This window comes from Pelobates fuscus, chromosome 5 (genome assembly GCF_036172605.1).
Source record: "Pelobates fuscus isolate aPelFus1 chromosome 5, aPelFus1.pri, whole genome shotgun sequence".
In the NCBI taxonomy this organism is placed as follows: Eukaryota; Metazoa; Chordata; class Amphibia; order Anura; family Pelobatidae; genus Pelobates; species Pelobates fuscus.
The window spans coordinates 203118660-203139481 of record NC_086321.1 but is presented as its reverse complement, the minus strand read 5'-3'; the positions used below and the strand labels follow the sequence as shown (position 1 = coordinate 203139481).

Sequence of the window (20822 nt, the reverse complement as noted above, 5' to 3'; positions counted from 1 at the left end):
AGGAAAAAATTAAAAGTCACTCTAATAAATTGATTACTGGATCAAAATCAAAAATTCTCACACAACTGAATCTGGATGCAAAGCTTAGATTATGCCATTCCATTCCAGAATATATACAGATGTCAGCCCCCTTTTTTCTTTGCTGAGGGGTGCAAGACAGATACCATTAAAAGAAAAATGCCAAGCATGCTGTAGTGGTCATGGTGCATTGAGAGTTTCTTTAAAAAGATTTGCTCCATAGCAGCTATAATAAGTGCTAATGATTATGCTAGTTACACACAAACTGGGAGGATAGCACCCCAAAACTAACCATTTGGCAAGTGATACAAAATATCAACAGGTTTGATGGTGAGAGGTTACTCCTAAATAGGAAGAGAGAACCATAGCAAATAATTGCTAAAGTGAGCGGTAATAAAAAGGTTACATTTTAATTGTTTCTAGAACTTCTAAAAGAACTAGAGTTGGGGAAAACTATAAAAGTGAAAAAGTGAAAAGCTATATAGACACAGTGTGTATTACTCCAAATCATTCCTTAGGTAGCACCATATCCCACAAACCTCCACTGGAATTATTGTAATTTACAGTGTAGTTTTGTGGCTATGATGCCAGCTACTATGTGCACTGCATCCACTTCATCTCATTAAAGTGGTTATAGTGTCGGGAGTCTCTTGGTTCCATCCCTCAATTCAGGGTATACAGTTTTATTTTTATTTTATTTATGTTTTAATCACCATCTCTGTAAAGCTTAGGCCAATTACTACAGTTGTGGTTATGATGAAAGGAGTACCCTGGCCCCCTTCCCTAGTAAAGGGGTAAAACATTTTGCAATGTTTGCCCTCTTACCTATATATGCATCTGGAGTCAATTCTCGCTTAATGACCGATGACATACATACAGCTTCTGCAGACCATTCATTGGCTGAGAGGGTCAGATGACTGTTCTCAGCCAATGAATGAGATTCAGTGCATAGAAATATGGAGATAATGGACATTAGTCAACCCAAAACTCTTGTTCCAACCTGGGTAATGATCCATTAATTATGCTACCAGAGATGGAGCAAAGATGTTAAACTTCATATGTGCAGCATTATACAAACTCAAAGCATCATGATCACTTAAATCTCTAAAGTCGTCATGGTGCTTGGAGTAACAATGAAACTGTTTAAGAATGGATTAACACTGAATGGACTGGGGACTCCATGCACTATAGCCATTTTAATGGGGTAGTCTCCATAATACACTATAGAGTATAACAAAAAGATCTATTGGTGCAAGAACACGCCTTTACCCGTGCTTACCACTTTGTTCAACTGAAGGACTTTTAGAAGCAATTAATAAAGTTACATTTTATTTTTTATTTCATTCCTCTTTAACAATTCCAGTCTAACCACTAGACGAGAGAAAAAAAAAAAAAAAGGCTCTCCCATGCACCTACAACCCAGTTCCTCTTATACTGCTTAACTAATTTGGACGTAGATTTCTGCATTGACTGTCTAATTTCCAACAGCAATGATGGTAAAGGAATTCTGGAAAAGGTCAAGTACTTGCTAGTAAATCCATGTAGTTTAGATTGTCCATGGTAAGGCCCTCTTCCAAGCCGCCAGGTCATTAACAAAATTGCATGGACTTTATACACATACCAGAAAATAAATTAGCTCAAAACACATTATGATATAGCGCACAATGAATATTGTCACCGCCCAAAGTTGCAGTCCAAGGCCCACTGATTTTTTTGAACCACAACAATCTGCTAGAGTGGTTATGGTACTTTGAGTGTAGTAATTATTTGTAAGTCAACAGAATATGAAAAGAACTACCCCCTCCCACCACCCCTCAGTTTTGGGTGTCCGATCAGCAAAAGAATCCAAAGACTCCTTGCACTAGACCCATTTTAATAAACTGGTTATAGGGTTTAGAGTGGTCCTTTCATCTTCGTTTCTTCTTTTTTTTTTAAAGGATGTACTTACACCCCCTCAACCCCATTACAAATTGAATAAAAGTTATATTTTATCTTTTGTATGCAGTCTCTTTCCCTTTTTGTAGGTAGCTAAATTCACATGGCTTAATGTTAAGCACTTTACATTGTGGCCCTTATTTCAGAATTTTTGTTAGCATCCACTGCATAATCACTCCTGCTAACTCATTAAATGCAGCTTTAAAATTGCCTTAACTCAGAGGTCAGGCCAGACATAATGGATTCTGAATTAATGAAATTGCATACTAAACCTGCCTTCAAAGATGCAGAGGTAAAAATAAATAAGTCAACTTAAATCTAAGTGAACAAAACAGGATAGAAGCTGGTAGCCTGGGGCATATTTTTATGCAATTTCTGTCTGATCCACTACTTAAGCATAGGCATTTTGTTGGAGTGGAATCTGAAGTTAGGTAATCATCTGATGGGCTTCGAGGTAGTAAAAAAACAGTTAAATTATTCCCTTATTAACCGCTTACCATAGTAGTTATTGTGCCAGGCGTACCTTGGCCTTTTACCCCAATGTAAGGAGGCCAACAGTTTTAGAAAGGTTAGAATTCTTACATGGCGTCCGCCAGGCGCCAAGTCTTACCTTTGCTATGGATAATGGAGACCAGGAAGCTCCAATTTGAAGCGCTTAACTAAGAGTTTTTTGTTTTCAACACTATTTGCAGTTGAGGTGGGGGGTGGCATCCAGCGTACCTCAGGTAAGAAGTCAAACAATTCCAAAAATAATTTTACAAAACAAGCTCTAGTGGATTTAAATAGAAGAATTAAGACTTCATGTTTCATTGACAAAGACCAAATCAAAAATTAAACGGGACACACCAAGCACCATAAAAACTACAATTTATAGTAGTGATGGTGCAAAAAAAATGTTTGGGTCCTGTCAATCTGATTTTTGTAAAAGCCAAATTTAATCTACCAAAAAAGTAGAGCCTGGATTTGACTTTTAAAACAGGTCTGTCCAAATTAAATATTTAATTCACTTAAGGTTTTGAAAATTATTAGAACAATCTTTAATACATGTAACAAACACACAACTCAAACACAGAATCTAAATCAAAAACAGAAAAGGACATACATAACACATAATAAAAGTCTACTATAGGGCTAAGTGAGCAGAACCATTGAAAAGAGGCAGATCAAGCTTACGGCACCATGCAAGTGACACAAAACAGAACACAGAAGGGACACTTACACTGGCTATGTGCCATGGTCTTGTGGGCTACTATGTTCTTAAACCATCTAGAAAGAATAGCACTGTAGGCAGTGGGAAGCCACATACAATCCACCAGGTGACAATGCCACATAATGTAGAGACCAGAATAGCTAGGACCCATCTAAAAGAGGGAGAAGATGAGCAAAAAAATAAAAAAATAAAATGAATGGAAAAGCAAAGCTTAGGGAGCCGTAGTAGGAATGACCTTCATGGTAGGTCATGCATCCCTTCCAGCTCTGGACATCATGCAGCCCCTTGCAGCAATAAGACATGCTCAAGCAACAAGTTACACAGAAGTAAAAAAAACAAAAAAAAACAAAAAACATTTAGTTGGATTAATATCTTTATGTGAACACAAATTATGAAGAGAGAAAACAAAACAAAAAACTGACAGACATGGAATTTGCGTGAGGAGACAATATGTACAAAACAGAACTTTCACATGAAAAATTAGCAAGAGACATCAATGCAATAAACCATCATCCAAGACAGCGGAGACATCAGAAAATTAGCTAGAGCTTTATAATGTAATAAATAGCTTGGACAAACCTTGAGAGCCAAGGAGCCATTTCCTTACATTCCTCACATCACCATACATTCTTTCGCTCTCTCAAGTCAGGCCTGACAGATTTTAGCTTGTTCTAGGGGCCACATTTTTAAATGTCACATCATACATAAGTCAGGCATAGAGAACCAATCTTTCCAAAACACACACATACCACATACACCAACAGTTAGATATATATAGTTGCCTCTCTCTTAGGTGGAAAAAGGTCTTATTCGCTCATTTTATTCCCAATTTTGATAACACGTCCTTTTGAGGAGGGTTAATTCCTATTTATTCATTACTATTATTCAAAGTAACTTTTATACGAAACATGTAGATCTGTGGCTGCTATATGGAAGACACTGTGTTGGTGCCCAACAGAATATTTTTTTCATTTTTGAGGTCTTAAGGAGTGAAAAAAAAATTAAGTAGCTGGTGCTACTTATTATTTATTTCTGAGATTTGTAGTCCCTATTGAGGTTTGCCTTTATGTAATGTTCCCAAGGAAAGACTGACTATTTTATTAATCCAACAGAGTGAGTTTTTCCATTGGCAATCATTTTAAACCCCTTGCTTAGCATTGCATCATTTAGTCGATATGAATGCCATTAGGTAGGACTGCTACATTATGCAGAAAGCCAACATCTTTGCATTGTACTATAACAATTATTTAATGTTCACACTAACAAACAAAGACAGCTTTTGCACCCGATTCCAACTCTATGGGGTTAAAAGTCATAATTACCCCTTCCTTGTGCATATTTGCTGAAACATTGTGAGTACAAGTTTAATTCACATTAATATATAATTATACAGGTGAAGCTAAGCAAAATAAATTACAAGCTTGGTTTATACAAAGGTCCTCTAGAATTGTGTGTTTTCTTGGCACAAGAGGAATTACTTAACAGCTCTGTACATAAGGACAGAACATTTTTTGGTCCACTAATTGTCATGATCCCCTTCTATTATACAGGTGATGGGCAGCATTATGTGGTATAAAATCAGCTTCATGTACGTAAATTATACAATGGAATCTATAGATGTCTCTTACATAGATTTAGCTGCAATGGTGGTTTTGTCTTTTGTTCGTCTACGCTGATTTGGTAACTTAGTGAGAAGTTGCATGACAATTTTGCGGGGAGGGGAGGAAACTAAAATTACTTTGAGTTTCTAAATAGATAGCAAATTTTGCTGCATACAAGATGATCAAGGAAAACTTTGCCCCAAACTGCTGCTACAATGAGCATCTCCTCAGAGATGCATTGAATCAATGCATCTCCATGGGGAACATTCAGCGTCTCCATCCAGATCTTGGAGACGCTGAACGTAGATCAGAGTCACTGTGCAGTTCTGGCACAGGAAGCACCTTTAGTGGCAGTCTGGTGCCTAGGAAAACTCTAGTGGCAGGCACTCAATGTAAACACTGCCTGTTCTCTGAAACATTAAAAAGCCTACAGGGGCATACTATGCATATCAGAACAACTACATTAAGCTGGTCTGGTTACTATAATGCCCCTTTAATGCATTGTGTGACGCAACACCTCTTATTAAGAATATGGCATTGTAAAAGATGTTCTATACAGGAAATCAAAATAAAACAAAGAAAACTATGGTAAAGCTGAAAAAAATAAAAATAAACAATTTGCCACATTTACAGCCATGGAGTGAGCCAAGTGTTTTAGTTAATCAGATACTACAACCCGTAATTTGTTTCACTTGCGTACTATTTTAATGGAACATGTTTTTATATACATACAATGTGCCATAATGATAATAGCATTTTAGTGACGACAAAAAAAAGGAACAGCCCTATCTGAAGTGTTCCGTTTTGCAAAATTGCAGGTAAAATAGTTTAATAGCCATCACTTGACAGTGATACATTTGACATTGACACAACTGTTAGAAACTGCTGTGGGTTAGAGGGAACTGCAAAATTCCCCTAATGTATGAAACTGACTACACTTCGGCCACATAAAGAGTTCCATATTAACAATAAAGTATGTACCTCTTAAACCTTTAAGAATAAATAAATATTTTATATAATCTTAGTAAAGGAAAAAGGTTCACAGGGTGATATAAAAAAAAAATACACTAACATTACATCTAAATTATACTGTTGACATTTCACAATACTTTTCCGTTCTACTTCCTATAAAATGGTGTTTTACTGCTTCATAATCAATCTATTTCATTCTGTGCAAAAGTTGTTATTCCAGAGGCTGAAAGGTCTATGAAGTGGTGAAATTTAATTCCCCTTATATTTTCTATGGCTCCTTGAAAATTATTCACCTCAAAAACCTGCATTTCTACCCAACCACAACAGTTCTGAGCCCACTATGTAGATTTGGGGCGGGGCGGGGGAGTAATAAACATAAAGTGGTAACACAGTTAGCAGCAAATATATATCCATCTATATCTATCTTCAAATACCAAACAAATATAAAACCTAAAAAAGTGTGTAGACTGGTAACTTACGACAAAGGAGCAGAAGCTGATGTTCGCACATGTCTCTTGCTTTTCAAGGCACGGAGCTTATCACCCTGTGTCATTTTGATGGTTTCTTCATCATCACTACTGTACTGTAAAGACAAATTTACAAAAATACACATTACGAAACTTTTTACAATACTTATTGTTTAGAAAGAAACAGATAGAGAGAGTGTGTCAGATTGCTAATAGATGGGGGGTAACCCCTACTGAATAACAATGGAAAAAAGGGAGAGTACAAGTATACCTGGAGGGTACACTAAATTGAAAAGTGCACCTTCAGATCACTAGTTCAGATCACTTTCGGCGAAACGCGCATCGAGACTAGCTTAGTGGAGGGTGGAGGTATCAGACAGGGACAATGCTGCAGTTGTGACTTTTCGATATTTGTACAGCCACCCCCTTAAATCCTATTTAGTTTATTTTACTTTGACTTCGATAGGATGGAAGTTTAGACGTTTAGGTAGCAATCACTATCTTACGTCAGATTTTTATTTATTATTACTTTTGGTTTAGTTTAGAGGAGTTGGGGGTGAGTTGGATATCAAGTGATACTGAACAATAGGAATTGTTCTATCCACTATCCACTATATACCTACTTGCTGATGAAGCCTATTTAATGTTTTGTCATGTGATGTTGGACATTGTAGGAAATAGGTCAATAAAAAACATTAAAAAAATGTTCATCTGAGCACAAATATAGAATGTTACCTGAACTTTCTACTGTTTCTGAGGTGGAAACGCTGGGCAAATCTGCTAAGCACGTTTTAACCCCCCATTCTTCTAATTACATTTGCCAGAATTGGATGAATATGGCATTTTCTGATTAATATTTCTATCACTTTTCCCTTCTCCTTTTACTACTAACTTCTGTCCATTGAGCTATTGTGCTTATCTTTTTCGCTTTTAAAATTGATTATTAAAAGTTATATTTTATTTAAAATGGATTGCTGCTATTGTACTAGTGATCTGAAGGTGCACTTTTCAATTTAGTGTACCCTCCAGGTATACTTGTACTCTCCCTTTTTTTCCATTTTTACAATACTTAAAATCAGATACACATCAAATTTAGCTCTCCTTTTCTGCAATAGTCCATAGCTGAACTTTTAAATACTAAATTGGGGTAGAATTGATGGCTTTGCAATGCAACATGAAAAAACATTAATACAGCAAAGAAAATGTACATGCTTTCAAATATTCAAAGATATTTGTACAACCCACTTTGCCATTTCTGTCCTGTGCATGCATTGAGCACTCAAATGGGGTTTAAAAATTCACTGAGGAAGTGACCTTCGTATGTGCTGCAGTGAGCGTAGATGTTTGTGCAAACAGCAGTCTAGGACAGAAATGGATATGAACTGAATGCAAGGGATATAACTTATCTACCGCACACATCAAACGTGCAGAACATACTTACTGTTAAAACAAACTCCATGACCTAAGCCATGCAAATTATATAGCAGTATGGAGATCATGTCAACAATTGCTGCAAAAATTGACCCCTCTATTTCGCACATGGACAGAACAAGTGATAGTGTTTAAGATGTCAATACTTCCTAGATTACAATATCTATTCATGACCCTCCAGATAGTCCTCCCAGTCTCCTTTTTCACAAAGGTCCGCTCTGACATTAACAGATTCATCTGGCCAGGATGGGTAAGCCTAGAGAGTGTCACACAAATTAATGCAAGCACCCACCAGGCAAGGAGGCCTTGCTGTACACAATGTACAACTCTATTACAACACAACCATTCTGGCTACAGCCTTCCCAACATTTCTCCAAATACCCCAACCACAATGTGTTTCTCTGGAAGAAGCATCTATCTGCCCCTATGATTTCACCCACCTACTTAGGTTACCTAAGAAACACCACCCCAAGCTACTTTTCCCTCATCATACATAATTTTACTCTAACGAATCTGGGAGAAATATAGGCACATACTAAGTGGCTCTACTCCTTTATCATTAGCAACACCGATAAAGGCTTTGACTTACTGCATCCCCACCTTTCAAGCAACATCATGGCATGAATGTGGAATAACCCATTTGTACCATTTGTTCCAGCAGGATTCTCTTCTAGATTTGGGATCTTTAACCAACAAATATGCAATCCCTCTTACCTCCGCGTATTCCTATATCCAACTTGGGTCATTCCTTTGAAGTGTTCACTTACTAACTCAATACAAAACAAACTTACAAACAGACCACAGAATGGGAACACAGGTGTATCAAGGGTGTGCTACCTAAACATTGTAAACCAATCTCCATGTGCTATAGAATGATATCAGACCATAAACCCTTTCCGGAATTCAAACCCAACAAGCAGTGGGATTGCATAGTTAATACCCCAGTGGGCTTAATCAAATCCTCCATATATTTGGAACAACAGGGAAAAGTGCTAGGTATAGGTGGTACCTAGTGCCGACTAGACTGCATGCTATTTTCCCCAACACATCTGCCGATTTTTGGAGATGTCAACGGGCAGAAGGGACAATGCTCCATGTATGGTGGCAGTGCCCTCCATTGGCAATTTTCTGGGGTGAGGTCCATAGCACAATTAAAGACATCACAGGCTGCTCCATAAATTTTACAGCCCTAACGTATCTCCTTTTGGAGCTTCTTAAAATCAATCACTAGGAAGATGTGAAAGCTGATCATCATACATATTTCATGGTAGGTCAAAAGCTCATAGCGAGAAAGTGGAAAACCACCATGATACTGTCCATACCTCAGCTTACGGTTGGCATTGACAAAATAATTATGAGACTAGAATTACATTTATATTTCCCTCCACAAAGTTAGCCATGGAAACATGGAACCTATGGGCAGTGGTGTATCCTGGTTTTGTGCTGCCCTAGGTCCCACCTTGCTCCAAACCCTTTGTAATGCAAATGGAGAATGGCTGTGACATTGAGCAAGAGAACCACCTGTAGGAGTAGTCTCCTGTCAAATAACAATTGAGGTCAAGGAACCATGTAAAGTCAGTACTTTAACCTGGTCTTTATTAAAATGTCATTATCAAAAGAGCTGGGAGATGAAAGATTTTGTGGATGACGCCAAAAATTTTCTGCAACGGCCAACATTAAATGCAATCCAAATGAATTTCTGCTTAGTATCTATACATACATAACAGACAACACACATTTAGAGGTTTACCAGATCTAGGTCTTCTTTACAAGATGTTCTCTTATCATTAATAGAGATGTCATCCACTCCAGAAAGGATAAAGGTGACTGCCATGGAGTTCCCATTTTCCTGCTCTCTTAACTTTTTGCGGTAAATGTCCCCTTCATTCCAAAGACCCATTTGCTTGCTGTCAATTTAAATCAATTACAATAATTACATATCAGTAGTCTGTAAACAAGCACACTTCAAAGATTAGCAAAATGCTATACCAACATAAAATAAAGTATTTAGGCATTGCTGCTGACTTAAGGACAAAATTCTGCATGCTAGAGCTTTAGGTCAAAATAATTACTTTTTTTACTGCATTCAACTCCTGTATCCACTGCATTCTCTCCCATACTCCACCCATTCTACAAAAAATGTCCTGGTCTATGGAGCTACAACTATAGGGTGAAGTGAGCACTTTGAAAAAGAGTCATACATTTATTTATTTTTTTGAAGGTTCCCTATTGGTGGATGACCTCCTTGTTGAGTCAAAAGATATCCATGGCCTTAGAAATTATTGCAAATGCAGCAACTTCAAGTATCTTATTTTAATTTTTTTCTTACTACGGATTTTTATAAAATGAAATAAAAAGTATTCATCTGCTATGTGCTACAAATGTTTTTCTTGTGATAAAAAAAAACAAAAAACAATGGTGCAGTATTTCTGACATGTCTTGTATCCCTTGTTGATACTGGTCAACCTACTCCATACTCCATATCTTTACCCCTCCTTGTTATGCACAATGCACTACAAAAATCAAGAATTATAAAAAAATAAAAAATAAATAAAACAAAATGAAGTTATTGCTGATGCTCTAAATGTTCACAGTAGCAGATTCATCGATGTACGGTATTTTTATGATAGGAAACAAAAAAATAAAACAGTTTTCTAAATCTACACACGATAAACCAAGCGGAAATAATGTGAATGCCAAAGTGCATAATCTGTAATCACTACAATACTTTTGCTACAGCGAGTGGCATTGTATCATGCTGTCCTTTTAACTTACTCCACCATGAAGTGTTGCTGAGGTCCAATCACGGAACCTGGTCTGCATATCCGGATCCAAGCAATTGTTTCTGCAGCGGTCATCCTGTAATGCTTCATGATGTAACAGCCAATAAGAGTACCAGTGCGGCCCAGACCAGCTGCAAGACAAATCCAGATATCAATACAGGGGAAAAATTAGTACTGGAACACAAAATAAAGCCCAAAATAGACATCCAAGAAAACAAAACAAAAAACACATCCACGCTGATTGGGGATAAGATACTACAGCTGATGAGAGGCGCACCACTACATAAACATATGGTGAACATACCTTTGCAGTGTACAGCTATGGCTCCATCTGCATTTTCACAAATATTTAGAAATTTCTTGACAATGGAGTCGCTTGGCGTACTTCCATCAGCAAAAAACAGATCGTGATGCTCAAATCCAGCTTCAGTAAACCTCTTTGCTTCATACATTTTCTTGTTCAAGCGAATGATGGTGGAGATATGGTGTTTTCGGAAGTAAGTGAAATAGGCTTCTGGTGCGTGGTTTGGGTAACCTGGTGGGACACAGATACTGCATGATAAACAATTACTTTGCATACGTTTTCGCTCACAGCCATAATTCATGCAGGTTATGCTTGTGTTCATCATAAGAGGAGAAACTTCTTTTGCGTATTGTCTAGGTATAACCCTCAACATACACTTGTATTTATAAACCAAATATGCCAGATCTGCTTCTTAAAGGGTAGAACAGAAAACTTTGTACAGTGGGTACAATTATAATAAAGCTGCTGGACATGTTGGTTTATGAATAAAAGAAACAGTAGAAAGTTCAGGTAACATTCTATATTTGTGCTCAGATGAACATTTTTTTAATGTTTTTTATTGACCTATTTCCTACAATGTCCAACATCACATGACAAAACATTAAATAGGCTTCATCAGCAAGTAGGTATATAGTGGATAGTATTTGAAGACATCTGCCTTTTATTTACAGTGCTCCTATCTGCAGATCTGTAACAGTAAAAGACATGCACATTATCGTCTTGCATAGAACATTTTATGTGCGATGAGCATACAAATTTAGAAGTCTAAAGTAGCACAGAGGACCATGTGTAAACACTGGCATTATGGGAAGTGGGGGAGACAAAGTACAGACTTATATTTTATAAGTCATTCTACACCTTTAGTATATTTATGACATGACAGGCTTACTTTAAATAGTTCAACATATGATTTGTAAAAGCTACATCATAACGGTTAGGGGAACTTAACCCTTTCACCAATCACTAGATTTTCCTACATCCATAATCTAACCTACTGTGTCCCCCTCATTCCCCCCAAAATACAATTAAAGTAGCCTTGTCACCTTCTGGAGTCTTTGCATATTTTGAAAAGACTGCAGATGTGACTGCTGTGTTGTGGTATGCAGGGAAATAAGTTTTTTTTATCTGAACCAGTCAGTCGGGGGACAACAATCTTGTTCCACAAGGTAATCTTAACTGCCAGGAGCCAATGTCCGCACTGTACACATGTACACGTGACAAAAATAAATAAATAATAAATAAATAAAAAGTAGTTCTGTCCTTTGTCCAGGATAGAAAAACTACACAAGACAAAGTAGTCCCTAATTTGACTGAAAATTACAACCCAGGCACGATATAAGACAAATTCCAAAACAATCTTCATTAGTATTCTGGGTACGCAGACTGAAACTTACAGTGTTACTCCAAACACCATGACAGATTTGGAGAAACCCTTTAAAATTACAATTAACCATTTTAAAATTATCTTACTAGTAATGGGTTTACTATTCCTGGATACTAAGCACATACCATTTTCAATTTTACTCTTCTGATGTGGTCCACTAAAAGCCAAAAATTTGCCTGGTAATATCCAGTTGAAGTCTCCATTTTCTGCTCTCTGTGAGATAAAAGAAAAATTAAAATAAAATACTGCTTTATATGTCCCAAGCCAAAAACACAATCTAAAAAGCAAACAAAACTGCATAGAGCACACAGTGTTAATACAGACCTCATAATGTTGGTATTCTTGAATATCAAATGTTTCAAAGTTAAAGAAGTCAAACTGCAATGCCTGAAGAGATAAAAAAATAAAAATAAAAAAAAAGTCACACACCGTCACAGTCTGAATAAAAACATTTGTAGGTGAAAAAAATCCAAAACCAAAAACGCAATTGGGGAAAAAAAAAAAAAAAAATACTAAGTTGCCAATACAAACAATTAAAGTTATATAAACTACTTTTTTGAAAGTGACAGTTCTTCCCTCCCTCGCCCCAGCTAACAATAATAAAACATTTATTGGGGTGAGGCGTACAGTGGATGTAACAATAAACACAACTCTTACAGCAATTCCATGCTCCGGGAGTCGGATGTGACTATTCCATACAGCTTATAGACAATGCCTCTGACACTCACGTTATTAACTATTAACCAAGTGGAAACCACAATCCGCTCAATGGGCCTTTGTGATTTTAAAATTCAATTCATTGTAGTGAGATTATTTTCAAAATGGCTTGGATGAAATGCAGCTGCATTATCACCCAAGAGCAGCCAAATGGCATTATGAATGGGAAATAAATGAGGCACGGAGACACTTACTGAACAGCAGCAGAATGTAAGAGGAAATATGTTTAAATAACTTAAAGGGTAATGATATATATTTAGATATATGTATTTTTAATTTATATTCTTTTCGGAAAATCTCACCTTGTGGACAGCATGGAAGCAGTCAAGGAGTGTTAAATGAAAGCAACAGGTACCAAATGACGCATCCCTGAAACAAAACACAGCCAAATAAGTAAAAGAAAACCTTGTAAAACGACAAAGTCCGAGATTCTATTACACAATTGATCACAGTAAAGAACAGTCGCATAAATTACAATTATTTATATAGCATCAAAATATTCTGCAGCGCTGTATAATAGGTAAACAAAAAATGTTACTTTAACAAATCACGACTGAATAACAGGAAGAGTGTGAAGAGGGCCCTGCCCAAACGGGCTCACAATCTAAAGCCCAAAATTGTGTTAATTACATTATAAAGATATATATTAATTGATCATTTTATTAGAATTTCCGATATACATGCTTGTTTATGTAAATATCTGCATGTGAAACTCAATGGATAAAAGCGTGCAGGCACAGCCAAAAGATTCAGCTGTTCACACCAAACCACCACATGATACAAGTCCCAAATTATATATATATAAAAAAGTCCCAAATTATATATATATATAAAAAAAGGGAAATAAAAAAAGTGTAATTATATATATATATATATATATATATATATATATATATATATATATATATATATATACACACACACACACACACACACAAAAACAAACAGCGGCAAACAGCTGTTCTCATGAGAGGTCAATGGGGAATGGCTAGAAATATTCAAATTGACAAGGCAGCAGCAATAACTGAAATAAAGCATTACGATACAGCTATGGAGATCAGCATCTCCCATAACACTTTGAATGTTGATGTTCATGGGAAGCGTACAACCGATGGGAGCTCAGGTCACATTCCATCTGGTGCCAATTTCAAATAAGTGCCTTGATGAAAGAATCATAGCAGTTTACCAAGGGAGTTCACCAAGAAGGAGAAATAGGAAACCTACAGACAGCACTCCAATCGTCGTCACCATCAATACCCTTGTGCATGCTGCATTTAGGTTTGTGTTCTTTGTCTAGCCATAGGTTTCCACTCCCTCTCCATATCCACCTACCTTTCATCTTCACATCTCCTGTACACCACCAAATATGACCACAGTCATTTTTGGTAATCCTTTTCTCACTCCAATCATGTTCCCATCTCAAACCACACCCAAAGCTGGAAAACAAACGCTATTATACCATGTCCTGCTCTGTTGCTGTAACTAATCTGCAGAGTGCGGGATGGGGGTATGAGGGCTGGAATTTAAAGTTATAAAACATTGCAGTCATAATACGACCAAAGAAAAAAAAGAGTCTCTCCTTTGTGCACTGCAACATCTGCAGCTTAATACCTAAACTAGACGTGCTACAAGTGTAGTGTTTTTATAACAAACCCACAATCATTGTGCCCTCAGAATCATGGTTATCAGTAAAAAATACCTGACTGCCATTGCAATACATGGTTATTCATGCTTTAGAAATGACATAGCAAAGAGGAGGAGAAATTGTTATTTTTTGTTGTCAAGTTCTTAAAGCTCACCCATTTACAAAAACTAAAGCTCTTCTGCCACTACTTCTACTTCAAGATAGCTTATCAGAAAATCAGGAGATGGCACAGAGATTCATAACATACCCACTACAAATGAGATAGAGAGAGAACACACACACAGTTAGGTCTGGAAAGATTTGGACAGTGACAAGTTGTGTTATTTCGGCTATTTTACAAATAAATTCACTTTACAGTTAAATAAGGAATATGGGCTTATATTGCTGTCTCAGCTTTAATTTGAGAGTATGTACACCCAAATTGGAGGAAGGATTTAGGAATTACAGCTCTCTAATATGTAGCCTCCTCTTTTTCCAAGGAACCAAATGTATTTGGACAATTGACTCAAAAGCTGTTTCATTGACAGGTATTCAAGCTCTTCCTTTGTTATTTCTTCATCAATTGAGCAGATAAAAGGTCTAGAGTTTAATAAAGTTGTGGCTTTGGCAGAATCGGTTGCTGTGAATCTGGCTACAACATGCGGTCAAAGGAGCTCTCAATGCAAGTGAAACAGGCCATCCCTCAGCTGCAAAAAAAACCCACACACACAAAAAAAAAACACCAACAGAACAACCCTTCACAACATCCAGCCAAATGAAGAACACTCAAAAGAGGTAGGATTGTCATTATACAAGTCTACCATCAAAAGAAGACTTCACTAGAGGAAATACAGAGGTTTCTCCACAAGGTGCAAACCCTACATAAGCCTCAAGAATAGAAAGTATATTTATACTTTTATTTTTCCATCTACTACTTCCTGGCATCATCCTATTCCTAGGTGGTGATAATACCACCCATGCTGTATATACCAGAGCAAGTTTTGCTCTGGTATATCTAAGAACTTTACCTTATTTTTTACTTCATATTCACCAATACTTATTTCGCCATTGGAGAATCCTTTTTGTATTTACTCCTAAATATGTCCTGCACTTAATTTGAGCAATCTGGGACGCCCATACCACCACGTATCCTTAGACAGTGATTGTTCCTTCCATGTGCTAAAACAGCTGAGCTCTGAAATAGCTCAAACAAATGTGAGTGAAGTCACATAAGATCACACATCACTTATTCATTGTACATACTGTACTGCACTATTATTATTTATTCTGTTCTTTTTGAGGTCAAATGTGTATACTACCTTAAAAAAAACCTGTGTACGTATTAAGTTCTGTACATAATCTTTGGGCGCGGTTTCTTTCTATTTTTTAATTGCCAAACAATATCTAAAAAAGCCAGCCAAGTTCTGGAACAGCATTCTTTGACCGATGAAAATAAGATCAACCTGTATCTGAATGGTGGGAAGAAAAAGGTATGGAGAAGGTTTGGAGCGGCTTATGATCCAAATCATACCACATCACCAGTAAAACATGTTGGCGGTAGTGTGATGACATGTGCGTGCATGACTCCCAATGGCACTGGATAATCAGTATTTATTAATGTTGTGACAGAAGATAGAAGCAGACAGATGAATTCTTAGTCGTATAGTGATATAGTGTCTGGTCAGATTCAACGAAGTTGATTGGACGGGGTTTCACTTTACAGATGGAAAATAACCCAAAACATACTGCGAAAGCAAACCAGGGGTTATTTAAGAGAATGTGGAATAGTCTGCAATTGCACAGTCAATCACCTGATCTTAACCCTATGGAGCATGCATTTCAATTGCTGAAGACAAAACTTAAGTCAGAAAGAACCACGAACAAACAACAAAAACTGAAGATAGCTCCACTATAGGCCTGGCAAGCATCACAAAGAAGGAAACCCAAATAAGGGGAATGTGTATGAAAATGGTTGCAATTCCTAAATGTTTTATACATTATTTTTGTCCAACACCTTGAATTAAAGCTGAAAGTCTGCACTTCATTTGCATCACAGTGGTTACATTTCATATCCATTGTGGTGGCATACAGAGCCAAAATTATGGAAATTGTGTCAGTGTCAACATATTTCAGACTCAACTGTATAATGATACAATATTAATTATTTTTGTTGCTTTAAAGAAGGCAAATGCATTTGTACATGTACAGCCAAAACTGGTGTGTGTATCTATATATATAGATCATATATCTATATCTATATATCTGAAAACACATGTCATTTTACTCTGTTCCACCTCGTAGATTCAAATACAAAAAGAGAAGTCCTGCGCTTAGTCCCATTACTGCTGGGCCAGCAGCAAGGACTACAATACACATCAGCCCCAATATATAGTAAAAACCAAAGAAAAGAAAATGTTACCTGCGCTCTCTCCTTAATCCCTATGTATATTTAGACAAATGGAGGTCATTTCGTTGCTCCAATGGCCATTGGAGGGAATGCCCGTCAGGCAGGCGGGCATTCCCTCCAATGGCCATTGGAGCAACTAAATGACCTCCATTTGTCTAAATATACGTAGGGATTAAGGAGAGAGCGCAGGTAACATTTTCTTTTCTTTGGTTTCCACCTCGTAGATTATCAGGATGGATATGTGTGCTGTACACAAGAGCATGGACATCCTGTGGCCAATCAGCACAAGCAACCTGTGTGTTATTTTTGTTCACTGCGACAAGATACCCTTGCTGTTTAGATGTTAAAGGGAGGAGATGAAATCTGGAAAGTGTCAGTATGCACTTACCTAAATGGAAGGTAGTTTATATTCCCCACTTGTAAAAGCCTGTACATTTCTTCAGGGAGTTTGTCCATATACATTATCTGTGTAAAAGAAAATATAAAACACAACTGGTGATAAATATAGTCACACAAAAAATACATTTAAACAATGAAGTCCCTCTACACTGGCATGTTTAAAGTGCACCTGTCCTAGCTCACACGACTTGGAGTCGAGTTATAGAGGTTTGAATGTAATTTATACATTGTGCTAGCCAGAATTTATACATTTCTCAAGAAATCTTAGCTTTTGTAATACCCGTTCAATCAATTATTTTCATACACTGCTAGGTCCATTGCATAACAGGGTTTTTTAAAGATTTGATAGAGAGGTGAAAAGCAGAAGAACCCTCCAGCAGCTATAGACACCAGAACCACAGCAGCAATAAGGTACACAAAAGAATGGTCCACGTTGCCAGAAAGCAACCGAATGTAGTAGCACGTGACTATTCATATGCCAAGGCACTGAAGTGAGCATGTTGACACAATGAAATAATTCAATGCTTCGGGAAGTGCCGTTGTCTTTCTACGCACAGCCAATCAGATAGGAGATGGGAGGAGTCAGGGGGATAGACATGTATATTATAATCAGTATAACATCCATGCATTGGGATCAGGTTTGTGACAGTTAACTGGGGAAATGCAATGCAATATTAAAATGTATTTTGCTCACAAATTGTACGAAGTTGTCTTCCATTGAAAGACTAAGCAATATTAATTTTCGAAAATTAGAAAATATATTAAAGGGACACTAGTCACCAGAGCAACTACAGCGTGTGTGCATAGCCTGTCCCTGCAGGCTTCTGAATGTAAACACTGCCTTTTCAGTGAAAAACAAAACAAAACATTACAATACAGTATTTACATTGGTGCCTAGGAACACATCTAGTTGCAGTCACTAAGATGGCCAGTAGAGAGTCTTCCTGTGTCAGTGCTGCAGTGACACTGTAATGATTTATGCCATAAATAAAGCATAAGGTTAATGTTTTAGAGGTGCCACTAGGGGCAGCATGTTATGGTTTCCTTAAGCCATGTGATTGTGGCAGTGACATCACAGGCCAGCCTGATCTAGGGAAGTTACCTCCCAAAAAATGTTTTAACGAAAAACATTCTCACTCTTTCACTGTGCCCAGGATGTAGACTTACCAGCTCTGACTCAGCCCCAACCAAAGGGCTGGGTGGGGCCAATGCTAGTAATATGTTGTATTGTACTGTACTGGCATCCAGCATATTTTACCCTGTTACTTGTTATAATTATTATATTAAATATACATTACATATTACAATGCTTTGTGTATTTTATAGCCACATATTAGATAGACCACTATACCAAGAACTATAAAAAAATATTTATGTCATTACTTATTGCTTCATTATCATATATTGATTAAAATAAAAAAGATTAATATTCATCTTTAAGCCATGGCCACAACAGACACGGACCTACGTTCATCATCTCAGTCTGCATGGAGGCGCTGATCGCTCCTCATAGAGATGTATTTATTCAATGCAACTCTACAAAAACAAGCTGATTAATGCGGCGCTGATTTATGCTGTACATAAGCAATAGCGGCTCAGTGCTTTCCTTTGGAAAAGCATATGATTGGCAGATATCATCAAAATTGATAATTTCAGCCATGAGGCGGGGACATGCAGGGCGACCGCTGCGGTGGGGGGGAAATAAAAAAAGATAAAAAAAATAGATAAAATTTAAAAAAAGTAAAAATCACCTTGGAGTGATCCATGGAGTGCCAGCCACCTAAACAGCCATAAAGGCACTATAGTGTCAGGAATACAGGTTTGTATTCCGGACACTATAGTGTTCCTTTAAAGAGCGTTTATTTATTTAAAATGTAGCAGTAAACATTTAACTGTGCATATTCAAGCAATTTATAAACAATGACAAGAAATGGATATTTTAACAAAAAACAAAACACCCCCACCCACAGAAATGTTAGTTACTCACAGCATAGCTTCCTATTAAAAAGGCAGCATTTGCTTGCTTTTTCTGGTCACAATAGGTGTAATGAATGATTTTCTTCTTAGTCAGTGAATAGGACTGTGTAAAAAAAAAATGCAAAGTTAGTACATGTTCAAAATAAAACGGTTTGATATGCAGCACATTAAACGTCAAGAGCCAGCTAAGAGCAAAAGCAAATTTCCAGCCAAAAACAAAAAAAAGGAAGAACAAGACAAGACAAACTGCTGGCTTAGTACTAAATACAAGTAGAAAAGCTCATGCCCCCATTTGTACATATAGCACACAGTCATCTGCATACAGTTTCCATACACAGATTTAATTCATATGGCCAATGGATCAATGCACACTCTATACAAAAACACGTCTAACTAAATCAAAACTAAAAACGTGTCACCATTCAGAGGAGACACTATATGTTCTGCTTCTCTAAACAGGATTTATTTTTTAAATAAAGTGCTACATAGTTGTACTAGTTCATAAACCCTTGTGTAGCATCTACAGGATTGCAAAAGAACACTACAAAAGATCAGGCAACAGCATCTTGATCTCAGATTACTGATAGTTAGACCTACGCATTGATTTACAAGGTTACATTTGCTGCTTGTTAATGAGAGATATAGATAGAGATTGAGCATATGTATATGAGTCAGGGCTCAAAACATTGCATTATACATGTGTCAATAGCGGAGCACTGTAAAGATGTTCATCAAAAGCATAGTGAACCCTAAACACTTCTGGAAGAGATACAAGCAGCTTGCAATAAATCTTCAGATCAAGGAAGAGGAACCCTCTGCTGGGATTAACAAACGGATATTATATTACGTCTCACTGGATCCTTGCACTGCTCCAGCCTATTACAGTTTGGCTTTTTGGCATACATTTCCTGCTTTAGACAAATACAAATGCAACAGGATGGACAACACATTCTGACATCAATGCAGCAATTCCACTCAACATCATTCAAATGCATGCACAAGATTTTCACGTTTTAGTGATGAAAGCACCATACAGGATATGGACTAGAGCATTTCCAGAAAAGCAGGAATTTGTTTACAACACAGAGATTTACAGTCATGCTACCATGGATTAAAAATGTACCTTCATTTTTCTATTTAGCTTGTTGCAGTATTTGTACAACATGGCCAAATTAAGAGGTCCAAAATCCGCATAGAAACTGAAAGAAAGAAAAACCCAGTCACTAGTAGTTTTAAATGACAGCGAGCAGCCACTGGTTGCTAGCTGTTTAGGCGGCATGCCATTAAAGGTTATATGTTTTGTTTATATGGGATGAGTGTGAGAAACAGCCGTGTGTGTGTGTGTGTGTGTGTGTGTATATATATATATATATATATATATATATATATATATATATATATTTATTTATTTTTTTATTCAAAATAAATTACTCCGGATTGGAATATAAAAACCAAATTGAGCATTTTTAAAATTGCATCTCTCAAAATCTTATTGTCCCATTAGCTTTGATAGGTTATTAAATTTGTTTACACTACTGTACCAAAGAATTGCTCTGATGGTTTTTGGGTAAATACACTCCATAATAAAGCACA

The 20822-nt window shown here is 36.9% G+C and overlaps 1 protein-coding gene across 8 annotated transcripts in view; it reads right to left on the bottom strand.

Annotated features, from left to right (window-relative positions):
• Nucleotides 1–20822, bottom strand: part of CDC14B (cell division cycle 14B) — an 88575-nt gene that overhangs the window by 8839 nt on the left and 58914 nt on the right. For 7 of the 8 annotated variants that reach the window (XM_063454952.1, XM_063454953.1, XM_063454954.1 and 4 more), the window contains exons 3-12: nucleotides 20353–20428; nucleotides 19240–19332; nucleotides 17242–17318; nucleotides 13125–13191; nucleotides 12430–12492; nucleotides 12231–12318; nucleotides 10722–10952; nucleotides 10410–10548; nucleotides 9385–9541; nucleotides 6216–6319 (exon numbers count right to left, since the gene is read on the bottom strand). In XM_063454952.1, the coding sequence (XP_063311022.1) occupies nucleotides 6216–6319; nucleotides 9385–9541; nucleotides 10410–10548; nucleotides 10722–10952; nucleotides 12231–12318; nucleotides 12430–12492; nucleotides 13125–13191; nucleotides 17242–17318; nucleotides 19240–19332; nucleotides 20353–20428 (1095 nt within the window). Of the gene's footprint in view, nucleotides 1–3172; nucleotides 3315–6215; nucleotides 6320–9384; nucleotides 9542–10409; nucleotides 10549–10721; nucleotides 10953–12230; nucleotides 12319–12429; nucleotides 12493–13124; nucleotides 13192–17241; nucleotides 17319–19239; nucleotides 19333–20352; nucleotides 20429–20822 lie in introns of all 8 variants that reach the window. The other variant, XM_063454957.1, reaches the window with a different exon arrangement.